The 19803-nt window shown below is 34.8% G+C and overlaps 1 protein-coding gene across 1 annotated transcript in view; it reads right to left on the reverse strand.

Moving 5' to 3' along the window:
* Nucleotides 1-19803, reverse strand: part of CDC73 (cell division cycle 73) — a 116147-nt gene that overhangs the window by 24488 nt on the left and 71856 nt on the right. Inside the window, exons 11-13 of the mRNA XM_004751502.3 lie at nt 11931-11988; nt 4856-4891; nt 3986-4073 (exon numbers count right to left, since the gene is read on the reverse strand). Of these exons, the coding sequence (XP_004751559.1) occupies nt 3986-4073; nt 4856-4891; nt 11931-11988 (182 nt within the window). The remainder of the gene's footprint in view (nt 1-3985; nt 4074-4855; nt 4892-11930; nt 11989-19803) is intronic.

The following is a 19803-nucleotide window of genomic DNA, read 5'->3' on the forward strand; positions in this document are numbered from 1 at the left end:
AAATGATTCCTAACACAATCATGTGAGCTCCAAGAAGGTTGAGCTTGCAGTGTATTTACCTACATAACACTTTGATTTTTAGTTATTGCTCTGTAGTGTTGAATGAACTAAGTACAGACAGATTAAATACACCTTATAAAATTCCAGTTCCAATCATTATAAAAACCCTTCCAAGAAATGTCAGATAAAATATAACAAATACCTGAAATGTATATCTGAGCTGGAAAGAAAATAGTCATGGGCCAGAAATCACTGGTGCTGCAGTGGATGAAAACGGAAGACAGGAACACTTTCTTGAGACTTGGTTTTTACCACCCACACAAAGGATGGACACAAAGAACTAGAAATGGAACCTTACATGAGGTAAACAATCAACAAAAGGATAAACTAGGGGAAAAAAATTCCAAGTAAGTTTTAAGGACGTGTATCCATCGTGATCTGGCTATAGTGTAGGGGAGGAAAATGGAGTCCTCAATAATTTGTCAGCCAAGAGCCTACCCCAATGTCACTCTGGTCTACTATGCATTTGAATTTATGCTATGCTGGTGGACTAGAAATCCTCGAATTGAGAATTTAACATAAAAATCAACTTTAAGGGGTGCTTGGCAGTTCAGTAGGTTAAGAGTCTGCCTTCAATTCAGGTCATGATCCTGAGGTCCTGGGGTCCACTTTGGGATCCCTGCTTCTGCCCTCTCCCCCCAACCTCTGCTCATGCTCTCTCTCTCAAGTAGATAAAATTGTCAAAAAAATTAATAAAAAATAAAAAAAAACAAATAAAAATCAACTTTAGACTTGTCATATTCCCTGTGGCACCCAACAAAAGCAAATTTATAAAAATCATTCTGTAAGTAAGGGATGTCTTCAATCCAGAATTTCTTCAAATAATTAAAACTTAGTGAGCAAAACTCTAAATATATAACAAATGCCAAGACTTAATCACTAATTACATAAGGTAATTGGACAATCTGATGATTCCTATTTAATAAGCACCATTAGAGAGTACCAAATACTAGGAAAAGGTTGTAACAGAATACCTTTAAGCCCTTTCTCTCCAACTAATGACCATAACACACACCACTCTTATCCTCTAAAACATTATGTAGAATATATAGTGTTGGGCTTTCCTTTTTCTTTCACCTACCTGATGAAAAGCAGAATGAACAATCTTAAAATGCTAAATATCCAGCAGTGTTTAAGTGAGTCTGTAAACAATTTACCCATTTTAATAATCAGCATGACTGACAAAAATCGAAACAACACTATAGGATAGGGTGACCGCTTTTTCTTCAAATACATTTTACTATATTTGAACTATATGAATTCCTCAATAAATGTTTAGAAATTATTCTCTTGTATTAACTCATGGGTCTGTATGTGGGAAGAGGGAAAACAAATTTTCCCCTTGAAAGTATTTTATTAAAATGACTGTATTTTGGGATGCCTGGGTGGCTCAGCCAGTTAAACATCTGCCTTTGGTTAGGGTCATGATCTAAGGGTCCTGGGATCAAGACCCACACTGGGCTCCTTGCTCACTGGGACACCTGGCTTCTCCCTCTGCCTGCTGCTTCCCCTGCTTGTGTTCTCTCACTCACTCTCTCGGACAAAAAAAAAATCGTTAAAAAAAATAATAATAAAATGATTGTATTTAATTTATTAAGTCTAGTATCACACAGGCAAAGAGAAAATGAACTTGTTAAAAAGGAGACAAGCATAGCTTAGCTGAACAAGGCGCCTGAAACACCTGTGCTGCCGCCACCCCACCATGCAGACATACATGACACAGTGCCTTGCCCACACACATTTTTCAGTTTTAAATGAAAGACTGTTAATTCAAGATAATGTATACTATATTAAATTGTAATAACTTAGAACAAGGTCCACCCACAATTCACAGATGCAAACAAAAAAACAACACCAATAGCACAAATAATCATCATGAGAATCTAGCATATGACATTTACAATGAGAAGCAAGCAAGGTGGATATCCTTGTCATGAGCAAAAGCGGACATCCAGAAATTACTAGCGAAACCACGGATTATCTGCCATGCTAGTAATAATGCTCAAAAACTTGACAGCACTCTGAAAATCACTTAACCATGGCTCATTTTGAGCCTTGCAAATGTACATATAATTGAAAGTTACTTAAAACAATTTTAACCCTGCCAGTTTTCCTCTGTAAATGACAGCCAATACAAGAAGTATAAAGATTTTTAAAAACTCATCATGATCTCTGAAAGTGGCACACCTATTCATACTAACTAAAAAATAAATACTTCTAGAAAATACTTAAAGTCTGAAGCTGGTTGGGTAGGGGAGAGATTATGTACACACCATGATGTGTGTTTATTAGAGCAGTTTGAGTGTAACTGTGATTATATTCATTTTAAACAGGAAATGAGGAAGGAAGAGAAAGACTAAAAATTTCAGGTACAAAATTCCAGTTACAAATGAAAATGGTACACATTTCTAGTTACAAATAAATACATCCTAGGGATGTAAAGTACAACACATTGATTACAGTTAATAATATTGCATTGCATATTTGAAAGTAGTCAGGAGAATGGAATTTTAAAGTTGTCATCTCAAGAAAAACATTTTGCAACTAAGTATGGTGATGGATGTTAACTGGACTTCTGTGGTGATCACTCTGTGATATATACAAATATTAAATTCTTACACTGTATACCCAGAATTAATAATAATGTCAAATAAACTATATCTCAATAAAAAATATTTCTGGAAGCTAAGTATCTAAGAATTTTAACATAGGATATAGGTTTCATTTTAACTTCAATTAAATTTTACTAATTTCTAGGGTAAAAAGACTATATTCCCAACCTCCACCATCCCCTACACCCCGGGTAAACAATATATACAGAAGTTTTTATCACTTTTCCCAATCTTTTTTTTTTTTTTTTAAGATTTTACTTATTTGACAGAGACACAGCAAGAAAGGAAATAGAAGCAGCAGCAGTGGGTGAGGGAGAAGCAGGCTTCCCTCTGAGCAGGGAGCCAGATGCGGGGCTCAATCCCAGGACCCTGGGATCATGACCTGAACCTAGGGCACCTGCTTAACGACTGAGCCATCTAGGTGCCCCACTTTTCCCATTCTTTACTACTACGTGGAGAAGGGGAGAAGGAGAGAACTGGAATTTGTTTTAGAACTTCCTCAAGCTCTTCAGAAAAAAGTCAAAACAATTCATATTAAAAATTAACATAATAGTATCCTTTTCATTAGAACTTGTGCCAAAACTTTCCCTATTTTCCCTAAAGGATCCAGAGAGAAAAGACTATACAGTGGACCCCTAAACAACACTGGTTTAAAGTGCATGGGTCCACTTATACAGAGGATTTCAGGATTTCCGCCTGCCACATAAATGCAACTCAGGCGCCTGGTGGCTCAGCTCATTAGCATCTGCCTTAAGCTCAGGTCATGGTCGCAGGGTCCTAGGACTGAGCCCCACATCGGGTGCCCTCATCAGAGTCTGCTTCTCCCTCCCTCTCTGCCCTCCATCCCACATGGCTCATGCTTGCTCTCTCTCTCAAATAAATAAGCCAAATCTCTTAAAAAAAATACAATAATGTATTTTCTCTTCCTTGTGATTTTTTAACATTTCTTTCTAGCTTACTTTATTGTACAAAACATTATATAATACATATAACATACAAAATATGTGTTAATAGACTGTTATGTTACATATTACTTATGTTATCATTAAGGCATCCATCAACAATAGGCTATTACGAGTTAAGTTTCTGCAGGAGTCAAAAGCTCGATGTAAATTTTGATTGTGTGGGGGATCGATACCGCAAACCCCTGCATTGTTCAAGTACTCTGTACTCTGCTCTGAAAAATATACTTCAGACTATCTACAAAGCCTATAGCACAGAAGCTGAAATCGTTTTCTCCAAATAAGGAATACCAGATTCTTAACTACTAATTCTCATATCCAATGAAAACGACACTTTAACAAATTACTTACTTCAGGTCTTGCAGAAGGTCCTTTGCATTAAGCATGGTTATTAAAGAGGTGGTAGCTGCAGGAATTATGATAATGGGTGTTCGAGATCCTATAAAGACAAAATTATAAAGGTAGCAAATATGTTATTATTAAAAGAAATATAGTTACTTTTGTAATTAATAAATTTATAATCTTAACTCCTTTGAGCTAAAGAAATATTTAAGTCAACAATAATATTCAAAATATTTAGTAATCAGTATGACCTGAGTACAGACTAATCAGAATGGATACTGTGCACAAACATCTGATATAACTGCACAAGCATAATATCAGCCTTCATTTTGTAATCTGGCTTACTCACTTTTACTTTCTATTTTAAAAATTTTTAAGTTTTATCTTTATTTTAGTAATCTCTATATCCAACATGGGGCTCAAATTCATGATGATCAAGAGTCAAATGCTGGGGCGCCTGGGTGGCTCAGAGGGTTAAGCCTCTGCCTTCGGCTCAGGTCATGGTCTCAGGGTCCTGAGATCGAGCCCCTCATTGGGCTCTCTGCTCAGAGGGGAGCCTGCTTCCCCCTATCTCTCTGCCTGCTTATGATCTCTCTGTCAAATAAATAAATAAAATCTTAAAAAATAAAATAATTTTAAAATCAGGCACACCTGGGTGGCTCAGTATGTTAAGGGTCTGCCTTCAGCTTAGGTCATGATCCCAGGGTCCTGCGATTGAGCCCTGCATTGGGTTCCCTGCTCAGCAGGGAGTCTGCTTCTCCCTTTCCCACTCCCCCAGCTTGTATTCCCTCTCTTGCTCTCTATCTGGGTCAAATAAATAAATTAAATCTTTAAAAAGAAAAAAATAAAATAAGTTTAAACTTATATGCATAATCTCACCTTTCTTCTGATTTGGGGGAGGTCTTGCTTGAGAAACTGTTAAGAGAGGGGAAAAAAATGAGTGTTACAAAATAACATTCTTATTTTCAAAGTTACAAAGCAACTAAGGCCTAAAAATTTAAATTACATATGACTAGTTATAAAGTTTTAAAACACACTGCAATCTTTCCAAATAATACCAATCTTCTCAATTTCTCTGTTTCACAAAAACATTAAAATGCCTTACCATTATATAACAATATATTGTAACAAAGATATACTACGCTGCTAAACTCTTGAGTATCTACATTAACAGATATTATAGTCTAGCAAAAGCAATAAATAGTTTCTTAATTAAATGATAACCAATGCAGTAAATGCAAAAACATGTAACACTGGGTGATAGGCTGGAAGGAGGAAATGTGTTTAACTATCTGGGAGGGAAAAGAAAGGCATTATTGGGAACTAAGACCTAAAATACTTCTTACCATTTCTCTCTCTTTTCATATTTGTTTTTTCATTAGAAGAAGATTATAGGCAATGAATCATGGGCAGGTCTATATTATCTTAAATTGCCCCCTTTTTTTTTAAAGATTTTATTTATTTATTTGGGGGGAGGAGAAATCGAGCGAGAGCAGGAGGCAGAGGGAGAGAGAAACTGAAGCAGAGTCAGTGCTGAGCATAGAGCCTGATGTGGGGCTCAACCTCATGACCACAAGATCATGACCTGAGCTAAAACCAGGAGTCGAACACTCAACTGACTAAGCCACCCAGGTGCCTCCAGTTGCCCATATTATTAATAATTGTGAATGTGGGAGATGTGGGTGGGGAGATGGGAGTAACTGGGTGATGGGCACTGAAGGCACATGATGTGGTGAGTGCTGGGTGTAAAATGAAAATGATGAATTATTGAACTCTACATCTGAAACTAATGATGTACTTACTATATGCTAGCTAACTGAATTCAAATTAAAAATTGTGAATGTTATGTTAAAAAATACAAATATTCTTTTTTTTATTATTTGTCTATATAATAGACTTTATAATGGAAATAGGTGTTGGCATAATAACAGCAACATCAGCCTGGTTCAAGACTAATATGTTTTAGAATCTAAAAGTGCTGTACATTCAATTTTCAGAATTTACACATACAAAAAAATTTACTGACAGCTTTCTGTCATGTACTATATTAAAATTTCCACTTCCTTAAATCACAAAAATAAAAATTTAGGAGATTTAAAATTCTCACTCAACATCAGTTGTTAAAAACAGATTACCATTTTTAAAGGGGATACACTCATTTTTGGAATATGTTCTTTTTTAAGGCAATAAAATGCTACATTTTAACTTAATACTTTGTAATCCTTTCTACAGCTATTTACTGTGATAAAATTTTATGGAGTCCAGTAGTAAGATTTTTCCAGTCCCTTAAAGGAGAGAAATATATATTAAATACAAGTTCATGCATATACATATTTATTAGTGTTCTCTTTCTTTCTACTTGCTAAGAAAAAAATACTAAAGCTTTCTCAAACATTTTTAAAAATAGGACTCAAGGAAAACACCTGATTAGCTGATTAGCTAGATAGCATCATTTGGAATATAATATATTCTCAGTAAATATTTGGTATTTGTTGGAGGGATAAAGTATTGATAGGATGGCTAGATACATGGATAAACAGGAGACAGGACTTGCTTAAAAAAAAAAAAATGAGTAAGGGAAACAACAAAAAAGAACTCTTTGCCTGAAATACCACTGGTTTGGTTAAAGAAGCCCACAATGGACTGAGGAATTTAGGAAAAGATTCACTAAATTCAAGGGTGAGAAGACCCCATGTAAGAAAAAGATAAAATAAGAAAGCACACATATTAAAATTTAGAAACATAGCAAAAAAAATAATTACATAAGAATAAAAATAAGTTCCCTAGTTAAATCAGGACCAAGGTCCAGACACAATGACAAACACACTATATTAAGCTTGATTTAAAGTGGGAGAAAGGGGAAAAATGGCAGAATAACACAGTTCATAAGGCACAGTGATTAAGAGGAAAAATCTGTACTCAGATTACCTCAATTCCTATCTACATTTTGCCACTTCCTGGGCAAATTACCGTTGTAAGCTGAATTGATAGACCATTCATTCAGTCTCAGTTGTCCTCAACTATAAATCAGTAATAATAGTTTCTACATCTTGAAACTGCTGTAAGAATCTTAAAAACAACAATGCTGGTTAAGTCCTTAATCAGATCTTGGCTCATATTTAATATTTAGCGAACCCTGTGGCTATAGCAGCTCATCCTAAATGCTACTGCTCCTAGTACCACTAATACTACCACTACCTTCAGCAAATTCCATGACTGAAAATTTACAAGCTGAGAATAAGTAATTATTATTGATTGCTATGCATGATTTCTAATATAATTAGTCTTCACTTAAATATTCAGAGCCTTATGCACAAGGCCCTCTTATTATTGTAAATAAAACAGAAATAGTCACTGCCCTCAAAAACCCTTCAGTAAAGTAGGGGAGTCAGACCATAAATAAGTAAGCATACAAACATATTTAAACAAGTTTGAACATTCAATTATTAAGAAACAAAAAGCACGTACAACTGACAGAAAAGTGTCCTTTGGAAAGAACGCGTAGAGAAAGCCTCTCAAAGAAGTGGCATTTAAGCTCAGATTTCAAGGATGAAAAGGAGCCAATGTGCAAGGAATAAGTGAAGAACAGCCCGCTGAGGGCTAGAAATGTGAGCAAATGCCAAAGACAGGAAGAAACTGCAAATGTATAGACTACAGGGACAAAAGAAAGAATGGCAGGAAATGAGGTTAAAAATATATGCTTTCATTTCTTTTGATGGCTGCATAGTATTCCATTGTGTATATATACCACATCTTCTTGATCCATTCATCTGTTGATGGACATCTAGGTTCTTTCCATAGTTTGGCTATTGTGGACATTGCTGCTATAAACATTCGGGTGCATGTGTCCCTTTGGATCACTACATTTGTATCTTTAGGGTAAATACCCAATAGTGCAATTGCTGGGTCATGTTTATAAGTATACTTAGGAAATTTAAAAATAAATAAATAAATAAATAAAACTGCAAACTTTCCAGCCAAAAAAAAAAAATATATATATATATATGCTTTCAAACGGAAAAATACACACACACACACACACACACACACACACATTTTCCAGGCAACATTAGGTTTGTATGTAAATGCCACTGGAAAACCCTGTAATTTTTAAGCCACAAAGTGACATAATTTGATTTTCATTTCACATCTTCTGGAAAAGAAAAACAAAAGATTGAGATAAAGGATCAAAAGGGGACAAGCATGAAAGCAGAAAGCTCAAGATTATTAAGAACAGTCCACACAGTGGTGCTACTCAAATTAAGTGTAAAGATAAGAGGTGGTTTTTTTTTTTTATATATTTGAAATTTCCAAGGTCAAGTGAATAAAATGCAGTAACAATGAATTACTAGAAAATGATCATGGACTTGGATGTTGTGATAGTACTGTACTCTCAATTTCTATATGCATCTTGTTGGAAGCCAGAAATAGGTCATGGACTAACACTTCAAGAAGCACTGGTCTAGAGAAATGATAATGGTTTAGACTTAAATTCTTGTCGTGGAGATAAAGAGACAAATCTGAAATACAGAAAAGGTAAATCTGACAGAAGTTACTGACCTCTTAGATGAGAGCAATAAGCAAATGTGGAAAGTGAATAATGAAGAGTAACGCCTGAATTTTTTTGCTCAAGAAACAAGAGTTTATAGTGGTGCCGTTTATTCATGAAGAAGACACTTGGGGGAAAAGTTCAGGCAACAGAGGTTTTACATCAGTTTTAAGATGCCTATGGCATATCCAAATATTAGACAATTTATACGAGATACCAGAGATAAGAAGAGATGTCTGATTTGGAGATACAAATTTGAAAATCATCAGCATAGACGTAATACTATGGAATGAGATACCAGAACCAGCACAATATTTTTAAAATATACAAGGGGTGGGGCACCTGGGTGGCTCAGTCAGTTAAGCCTCTGCCTTCAACTCAGGTCATGATCTCAGGGTCCTGGGATCGAGCCCCGCATCAGGCTCTCTGCTTAGCGGGGAGTTGCTTCTCCCCCTACCCTTCCACCTGCTAGTGATCTCTCTTTCACACTCCCTCTCTCTCAAGTAAATATTTTAAAAATCAAATAAGTAATAGATAAATAAATAAAATATACAAATGGCTAATTCTCTCTATCAATCTTATATGTAAAGCAGACAAACGAGTTACAGTTCACCTACCCATTTCAGGCAATCTATGAAATAAAAGTAAAAAATTAAAGCTGGAGAAATGAAATATGCACTGTACATGCATAAGAAAGAGGCAGGAAGCAAGGATATGGGTAAGAGATTTAACCTAGAAAGAAAATGACACTAAGGTACAGGACTATGGCTTATCAAAGGCTTATCCTTCCTAATCCACTGAAAAACATGTGCTTTTTGTTAGTTACATTCTCCAAATAAATATTTAGAAGTTGAGAATAATTGTAGATACTTTCAAGTATCAAATTTACCCAGGGACTTGCCTGGCACAATTAGTGCTAGATAAACATGTGGTGAAAGAATAATAAAAAGGAGGGCGCCTGGGTGGCTCAGTGGGTTAAGCCTCTGCCTTCAGCTCAGGTCATGATCTCAGGGTCCTGGGATCGAGCCCCGTACCGGGCTCCCTGCTCAGCGGGGAGCCTGCTTTCCCCTCTCTCTCTCTGCCTGACTCTCTGCCTACTTGTGATCTCTCTGTCAAATAAATAACTAAAATATTTAAAAAATAATAATAATAATAAAAAGGAAAAAAGTAATCAATAATGGCACTCAGTATTTGAGTTGCCCCACTGAAGAGGTAAACAAAACGGTGGTTCAGTCCTCCATTTTCGAATGATTCGAACTCTACCTACAAATAAAAGTTATGAATGGCTAATTTCTCATCTATAACATATTATACTGCCAAATAGGTTTTGAGCATTCATATATTTTTTAATTTTGAAAAGACAGCATAAGTGAACATGTCATATATTACACAGTTATCTCTTCCAAACTGGGCAGCATCCCATAGGCAAATACAAAAAACATTTCTACAGCAAAAGAAAAATTCACTAATCAAGACAAAGGTGATAAACTGCTGAACATCCACTAAAATGAGTTTTTATTCATAGATGAGTGCTAAAAACTTGTGGAAAAGGAAGAGGAGATCTCACATGGATGGGCATCAGAATATTTGTTCTGAGATATTAATTCACATTAATTTCAATCAGTTTAATCACCAGGGTACCTTGATAGAGCAGTTGAAAAAGAATGATAAAATATTAAAAGTTGAAAAGACTCAGAACTCCATAGTTTACATATGATCTTCTCCAAGGTCACAAAACTGACTGATAGAATCCAGCTCCCTTAACTTCATTTTATCACATGGTACATTTGAACAACCTGATTTATTTAGATATCAGTGCCTCCCCTACCCCTTTCCTTGTCTACCAAATGATTTTGAGAAAGCGTGAAATGACAATTTTACATTATACAACACAAAAGTGCATTAGAAAACTCCAGGGGTGATTTCTCCCCTCTTACACCAATTTTGCATTTCTCCTGTGACCTTCTGGAGACTGACCAACTACAGCCTCCCATCCCACCACCCCAAAAAAGCACAGTCCTGTATCAGTCATCTGCCTCTACAATACTCCTCTACTGCACAGTTTGTATTGTTCGGGCCCAACTGAGTACAGCAATTCCTATTGCCTTCACTTTTTCTTCCTTCTTGAAAAGAACTCCTTTTTTTAGCTTTTTCTAGTTTCTGGCCCTGAGTACATACATGGAAGGCATTCAACTAATATTTATTGAATTTAATTGCTCTTCCTTATACTCTTAATATGGCTTTTGATTAAGGTCCTCGGTACTTAATAAACAGTGCCACAGTCCTGTTATCTGAAATAAATTTATCCAGTGTGCTCCAAAGTTAACAAATGGCTAATGAAGTCCTTCTCTTCTCCACTCGTCCGCAAAAACAGGAATGATAAAGTTTCCAAACAAATCCACTGTCATAAAAAAAAAGAAAGAAAGAAAGAAAGAAAGAAAGAAAGAAAGAAAGAAAAAAGAAAAGAAAAGAAAAGAAAAGAAGGAAGGAAGAAAGGAAGAATGAAAGAAAAAGAAAAAGTAAATACTACTCATGTCAAAATCCAGATCTATGGATCCAGGACACATTCTGATATAAAAATAATCCCACTATAAGCCACATATATTCATAATACTGTACTTCTAAAGTGCTTCCAGAAGTATTTAGTATGTATAATTTACATAATTTTAGAGTTAGCTTGTAAACATACTATGAATAAAAAGACAACCAATTCTGCACTATTGATACTGCCAAATTTAAGAGGAAGAGCACCCAATTAAATTCTGGCCTGTGCATTTCCAATCCTATTCATTTTCTTCATAGCCATTTTCAAAACCACTGATGAGGTAAAAGAAGAAAAGGTACATCCTAACACTTTAATTACACTAAATGTAAAAACACCAAAATCAAACCCAAAACACCTAAAATGAATATATTGTTGGTCTCTACATGCATTTATAAAGATCAACCTTTTTAGAAACTAGGAATAGAGAAGAAAAATATTTCCAAAATAGCTTCAGTAATGCTTATGCTTACCACACATTTTACAGAACTGATTACAAAATATTGTATGTTCAAGAACACAGACATCTGAAATTCTAAGCATCAAAGCTGCTGAACAGTCTATTAAAATTATAATGCTGTGCTTCCGACAGAGGAGGAAAAATCACATCCATATGTACCTCGAACAAGAAACTGGTGAGGGGATGTGTACATATACATAGTTTTTTAAAACATTTTTCTAAGATCTTACAAACATTTTCTTAAAAAAATTTAACTCTTCAACTCTATTTGTTCAAGTAAATGTTCCTATATTACTTTATATTAAAGTAAAATTTCAATTCCTTCAAAGCATTGTAGTATCAAAAAAATTTGTGACAATTAAAAAACAAACAAACAAAAAAATTCTGAAGTTTTGTATTTCACCTGGTCTTGGTACTGGCTGTGCTGCAGGAGTCTGAGTCTTACGGGCCGATGCACCTTCCTTTAAAAGAATAAAAATTGACAAATAATATTAGAATTCCTTTACATAATAAATACTTCCATTTAATTACTGCAAAGAAATTTTGTATCTCCTTGTTTCTCATTCAATCAATCCCTCCACTAAACATGTTATGATACTAAGCATTAAAACAAAAAGCAAAACAAAACAGAAAACCCCCGCAGAAAACAAAAACACCTCCCTTATCTTTTATGCTACTGGCCATGAGGTAAATAAAAGGATTCTTTAGTAGAAAATAAATTTAAACTATTATCATATAGTTTATTCTAAAACTACAACATTTTCCAAATATTTGATATGCTTAATTGTTGGCAATTTTAATATTTGCATAAATGTTATTACCCATTTTAAAATCAAGTCAATCTTTTTTCCATCAAATAGTTTCAAAATGAATAAATGATACATAATCTCACATTAGAAAGATGTAAATGATGTTACTTTGCAGTGCATTAAAAAATCCCACAAACATTTCAAATTAAATGCCTTTAAAATATTCAGGGAAATAATCACATTTATAAAGACAAGATTTGTTACATTTAAGAGTGGTTGAAAATTTTAACTAAATAACAATCTCAACTAATTACTAAGCATGTAATATATAGAAGAAAATATGCTAAGTACTGAAATATATCAATTACATATTCAGGAGTAGATGCTTCTGAAATGCTTAAGATACTCAAAAAGCTGTCTTTAGTTTAACAGTTTTAATCATATTCACACTTAATAGAAAACTACAAACAAAAAGAAGCTACAAAAGTAAATTTCAAAAAAACTGGTACCATGACTCTAGTCGTACTCAACTGAATGAAATTTGGTGACTATCAGGGAAACTACATAAATCCATAATAATAAAAATCGGTATTAGAATCACAGAAACATTTCTAAAGAAATACTGCTAAATAATGTTAATTTTAACCATATTACATTGTCTTCAAAACTTGAGACTCTTCATAGTAAAATAATTTGGAATGGTAGGCTATACCACAGTTGTTTTTTAAATAAATAACTAAACCAAAGACATTTTAGCTTTCCATCTCATGTTAGTCCAGAAAGAGAATCAACTAGGTATTATACAATAAACATGAAAATAAAATAAATGTTACCCATATTACTTAAGAAATCCTTATATGTAAATACTGAGTCATGGACTGTGACTTAAGTACACACTGACACAGAAAAAAATTTTAAAAATGAGAGAGAAGAACAATGAGCACACACACATGCAGATATCTTCCTGTCTACATTTTGACTGCAAGGTTGGCTGGATCCAAATCAAAGCCCCTTCTTTTCAAAAGGGCAGATGAAGTTCAAAATCACAAGAACAAAACAGCACCACGTGCATATGGAGAACTATCAGAACCAAAACTGATTCATGTGACTACTAAAATATACCTATACCATATGAAGAGATTATGGCTCTTATAACACGGGTCAGCAAAAGGTACAAGCACACAGAAGTAATATGTAAAAAAAATCTTTTCCATTACAAATTCTAACCCTTAAGTGTTTTTCTATACTTCTGAGTAAACTCAAAACTGGGTATTTTCTGTTTACAAAGTAAGCTATCATTGCTTGATGACCTTCTCCTACTCCAAATTATCCCTTTTGGGGAATAAGCCTTAGCCCTTGGTCACTGGAAGAGGCATATGTCTTAGGTTAGGTCAATCAAGAGTTCTCCCCTGTATGTTTTATAAATTGGAACTAGCATGTTACACGGCTGCAAGGTGGTAAACCAAAAATTACAGATGACCATGTATCTCTTGACTCCTGGGGAAAGCCCATCTGGAGGAGGACAGAATGACACTAATATGCACAAAATAAAGAGGCAGAATACAGCATCCTTTATAACACCTATCTAGTTATAATAGCCTGCAAGGCCTCTTCTCCCCTACCTCTTCTTGATTATATGAGCCTTTAAAATCCCTCACCTCACTACTATGCACTCCCACACACATTTTTATCTAATTACTTGAGCAGAGTTACTGTTGGTTGCAACTGGAAGAGTTCTAACTTTGTCTCCTCAGATATACTGAAAATCTGAGTCAATACAGTATAACTTTGTTTAATTTTGGAGTTAGTAAACAAACACAAATAAGTGTTAAGCACAAGCACGCATTCACACACTCTCACACACACACAAAGCTATACAGCTATTAAAATGGAGGCTGTGGACTCCTTGGAAAAAAAAAACTGGGGAGATCGTTGCTGATCACGTCAGTGAATAGCCCGTTCAGGACTCCCTAGCCAATACTAAGGGCTGAAAGTTCATTCCACTCCAATCTGTACTATTTTGAAATAAAATTATAGAAGTCCTTGCATAAAGAACCTCAGAAACCATATAATCAACCCCACATGAAGAAACAAAGGTGAAGTTTTTCAAAGGCTACAAAATGGTGTATCTGGCATACGTTAAGAAAAAGGAACAATAATTTGGCAGTAATATGGGGAAGAGACTGACAGTTCTATATTTTTAGAGATATTTGGATTGGGAGAAGAAAAATAATACCCATCTGGGAAAATAAAGTATCAGCAAAGAAACAAAACAAAACAAACAAAAAAAACCCCCAACAACTGAAAGAGCTGACAAGCTGTGCTAACTGAAGAGGAAAACTTGCTTTCTCTTGAAAAGTCAGAACAATTACAATTTCCACCAAGACTTGAGGCATTCTGGAAAAGAAATAACTGATAAGAATGGCAGAAGTGATAGAATCGTTTTTGTAAAACATAACAAGGCAACACAAACTATGCTGCTTATAATCCTTACTAGCCTTATTTCAGCAAATGAGAAAATCTAAAAATCTTCTGGTACTGGGAGAGATAATATTGGTTATTTGCTGCTTTAAACAAGCAGGAAATAATACCATGATGTGTAATATCGTAAGAAAAAAATATTTGTAACAAGTGTCAGTATGAAAAAGAATACATTATATTTACTTAATTTGGAAAAATGCTGCTTGTATGTAACTTTATAAAATACGGAAAATTCTAAATGAAGAAAGCACACAATACATATGCAGTTAATAATCTATCATTTTGACTACTGTACTTATGACAGCAAAAAAACATGTTTTAAAAATGAAATACTAAGTGTACCCTTATATGCTTTTGTCTTTCTATAGTAATATACTCGCATGAAATGTGGATTTGATATTTAGAATCCCCAACTACCAGGATGCTTTTTTAAAAAGCATCTGAATTTTAAGTACATTGGGTCTTTTTAAAAATAAAAAAATTTTTGAAAAACTATGTAGAAAAAGAAAAAAGAAAACTGCGGGGCGCCTGGGTGGCTCAGTGGGTTAAAGCCTCTGCCTCTGGCTCAGGTCATGATCTCAAGGTCCTGAGATAAAGCCCTGCATCTGGCTCTCTGCTCAATGGGGGTCCTGTTTCCCCCTCTCTCTCTGCCTCCCTCTCTGCCTACTTATGATCTCTGTCTGTCAAATAAATAAAATATTTTTAAAAAAAAGAAAGAAAAAGAAAATTGCAACTCTGTAGACAAATGACAATGAAGCTGAAAACATAGAAGATTTTAAGAGCAAAACACAAATTATAAGCACAACTTATTTTTTTACATTTGCCATAACCCAGGAGCATATGCATACAATGTCAGCCAACAAAGGAAATAGTTAACACATTCCTAAAATATACTGTATTTATAAAATATATAGATTTGATACCTCTATCAAATCCCTCATTTGCTACAGAATTCTCTATTTATTTGTCTGCTTCTCTCAACCAGACTGTAAGCTAACTTAGGTCAGGGACTGTCCACTATGTCTCTATGCCTGTTACATGGTGCCTAATGTAATGCAGATCCTTAAAAAATATACATTAACTAATTAAAACAAGGACATTTCCCTTAGTATTACTGATTCACTATTGTTAAACTGTTTCAATCTGCTAAATAAAGATGGTAAAAATATCATAAAGAATTACTGAGAGACTTAAACATTAATTTATTCATTCTATACATATTCATCAAAGCACGAAGTATAAAAAAACTGGGAAAGCATCAGTATAAACAAGAGCAAAGGGATCCCTGCCTTAATCAAGTTGTGTAATTTAATGGAGGATAAGTAAATGAAAGTTTAAGAATTATAAAGAATTACATATGTATTTAGTTATTTATTATTGTGCACATAAGTACTTTCTGTAAGTATGTGTATGTTCAACTTAGTGTCCAAAATAAAGAGGAACTAGTATTTATTAAACTAACTTCTTTCCATAAGAAAACAGTCTCTGACAAACCAAGTTCATAGAATACACCATGACCAAGTGTCATTTATTCCTGGAATGCAAGGATGTTTCAATATAGGAAAATCAATAGATGAAATATACAACATTAACAGAATGAAGGGCAAATAGATGATAATTTCAACCGACACATAAAAAGGATCTGACAATTTAACATCCTTTCATGAATAAAAACAACATCAAACACACCTTAACAAACTAGGAATGAAAGGAAACTTCTTTAACATAATTAAAACTAAATATAAAAACATTCACAACAGCTAACATGCACAATGGGAAAGACTGAAACCTTTCCCCTTAAGATCAGGAACAGTATGTCCACTTTCACCACTTTGATTCAACATAGCATCTGAAATTCTAGCCAGGGAAATTAGGAGGGGGAAAAAAGGGTACCTCGGTGGTTAAGTGTCCAACTCTTGGTTTCAGCTCAGGTCATGATCTCCTGCTCGTGATACTGAGCCCCACAGTGGACTCTACACTTAGCACTGAGTCTGATGGTCCCTCCCTCTATCTCTCCCCCTGCTCTCGCAAGTGAACCTTCTCTCACTCTCTCTCAAATAATCTCAGGGAAGAAAAAAACCCCTAACAAAACACCTCCTTCAACTCAAAACCGAAAAAGAAACATCTCAATTCAAAAATGGGCTAAAAACTTGAATAGACATTTCTCCTGAGAAACTGACCATTCTCCAGCTGGTCCACAAGCACATGAAAATATGCTCAAACATCACTACAAACCACAGTGAGATAACACTTCATACCTATTAGGACAGCTATTATCAAATACACACACAAAAAAACAGAAATTAACAAGTAGTGACAAGGATGTGGAGATGTTAGAATCTTTGTGCACGGCTGGTGGGAATGTAAGATTTGTAAGTACTTGAAAAACAGTATGGTTGTACCTCAAAAAACTAACCACAGAATTACATATGATCTAGCAATTCCAACTTTTGGTATATAACCGAAGAACTGAAAGCAGGGACTTGACCAGGTATTTGTATGCTGATGTGCATAACATTATTCACAATAGCCAAAAGGTAAAAACAACCCAATGTCCACTGACAAATGAATGGATACACAAATTACAGTTTATACATACAATGGAATATCATTCAGTCTTTAAAAAGAAGGATGAAATTCTGATATATATATATATATATATGTATTATGTATCTCCATAACACGGATGAACCTTGAAAACATTATGCTAAATGAAGTAGGATAGACACAAAAAGACCCATATTGCATGACTGTACTTCTATGAAGTACCTGGAAGAGTCAAGTTCATAAAAACAGAAAGCAGTATAGTCGTTACCAGGGGCTGGAGAGAGGGCAACAGGGAACTGTTTAATGTGTACAGAGTTTCAGTTTGGAATGATGAGAAAGTTCTGGAGATACAGAGTGGTGATGGCTGCACAACATTATGGATATACTTAATGCCACTGAATTATACCCTTAAAATAATTCATATATATAAATAATAAAAAATATTTTCTAAAAAACACAAAATATGCATAAAAGAATAAACACAGTCTAATTACAAATGATGGCAGACTTTTCAAAGGATGTCTACTCCTTTTAGAGTCTACTCCTTTTAGATGTCTACTCCCCTTTTTAGAGCTGGACTATACCCACAAAGGATAAACTTGTGAACAAGCTGACCCAATCATATCTTCTCTCCTTTGGATTTCAAAATCCATACTAAGAGATATGCCCAGCAATGGGAGCTACAGTTATCTGTAGCAGGCTGGCTTTAAGGAGGACTAACAAAGGACCAGGAAGCTGGTGTACAGATGCAGAAAAAGTTTCAAGTAATCATATGGCATCAGACAGAAACAGAAAAGCTTCCTTGATTCCTGACAGTTTTCCAATGTCTCACTGTGTTCTTTTAAGACCAATTTATATTTCTCAGTCCTGGATTCGGCAGAATATTCCTATACCATTATAATGTATTTCCTTTTGTTCCTTATGCTGACTTGAGCAAGTTTCTGCTACTTGAAACCAAAGAAGCAGAGACTAAAGTAATATTTTAATCTCAGAGAAGATAAAACAAAAATCTATTCCTACCCAAATCCACTAACAGAATTAAAACTTTACAGTCACAGACAAATCTGGAATACAAGTGCTTGTGAATAACATCAGAAGATACTCACTGATTAAAAAACTAAATACCAGTTTTCCATTCATCATTCTCTAAGATGTTTTCAGAATGTAACTCTAAGGGTTAATTTTATGTGTTAACTGGGCAATGGAGCACCCAGATAGTTTTGTTAAAACATCATTCTGGATGTGTCCCTGAGAATGTTTCTGGGTAAGATTAACATTTGAATCAACAGACTGAGTAAAGCAGATTGCTCTCCCCATTGTGGGTGGGCCTCATTGAATCCACTGAAGAAATGAGCAGAACAAAAAGGCAGAGTGAGAAAGATTTCACTCTGCCTAGCTGCTGTCAAGTTGGGACATCCCTATTCTCTTGCCTTTGGACCCCGCCTTAGACTTGAGCTATACCATCAACTCTCCTGGGTCTCCAGCTTGTTGACTGAAAATCCTGGACTTTTCCTTTTCCATAATTACATCTGCCAATTCCTCCCCATCCATCCACCCATCCATCCATCCACCCATTGGGTTTTTTTCTCTGGAGAATCCAGACTAATATTAGTACAGCAAGTGAAATTTGGATCAAAAGAGAGGAAAAGAGAGTGAGACAGAATACGAAAATCTTTAACAGGGTATTCTTGCATAATGGGAAAATATTAAAAAAATTTTCGTTTATTTATCTACGGATTTAAAAATTACATCCACATAAATGTAGATGAAATGTTTAATTATAAAACTACATTAGACACAAACCAAAGCCTAGAAATTGATCTCCTTAATACCAAAGTCTATAATGGCCACATAAGTTTCTGGCACAAATGAGCAATTCTTTTATATGTGTCACTGAGGTTTAATAAAAGCACAATCTTTCTTATTTAAAACTGGCAGGTTTTTTTATAGTGGCAGAAGGCGAGGGTTAAGTGATCATTTGTGTACCTTATGGGTCCATGGACTAAAAACAAATATACTGATGTAACCAGAGGCAGTGTAAATCAGTGCAAAAAACTTCACTTAAAAGTCTTGAACCCCCGGTTCTAGCTTTGACTCTGAAATATTAAAGAGAGGAGCTCTGAAAAAATCACAACCTCTCAGGGTCTTGATTATCTTGCCACCAAAATGAGACAACTAGATTTTTAGATGATTAGAAAGGTCTAATTCTCCCCCAGAAAGTCCATTACTTAAATGTAAGTAATAACTTGCCATTAAGAACAATGCCACTGCAGTACGACCTCAAATGTCCAATTAACTGAGTTTAAAGACATAATTCAATATAGGGTTCTTCAAAGATGGTATGGCCATATAAATTTGTTCTTCTTCTGTTTCACTGAATAAAAACATAATATTCTTCTGCCCATCTCCCTCTATCAAAGGGTATATCTTTGGAATTAGATAAATTTGACTGTTTAGAGAATCACACAATTATAGGTACTGACAACAGAGGTAGAAAGG

The sequence above is a fragment of the Mustela putorius genome, unplaced genomic scaffold (genome assembly GCF_011764305.1).
Source record: "Mustela putorius furo isolate JIRA1106 unplaced genomic scaffold, ASM1176430v1.1 tig00000508_pilon_pilon_pilon, whole genome shotgun sequence".
NCBI lineage: Eukaryota > Metazoa > Chordata > Mammalia > Carnivora > Mustelidae > Mustela > Mustela putorius.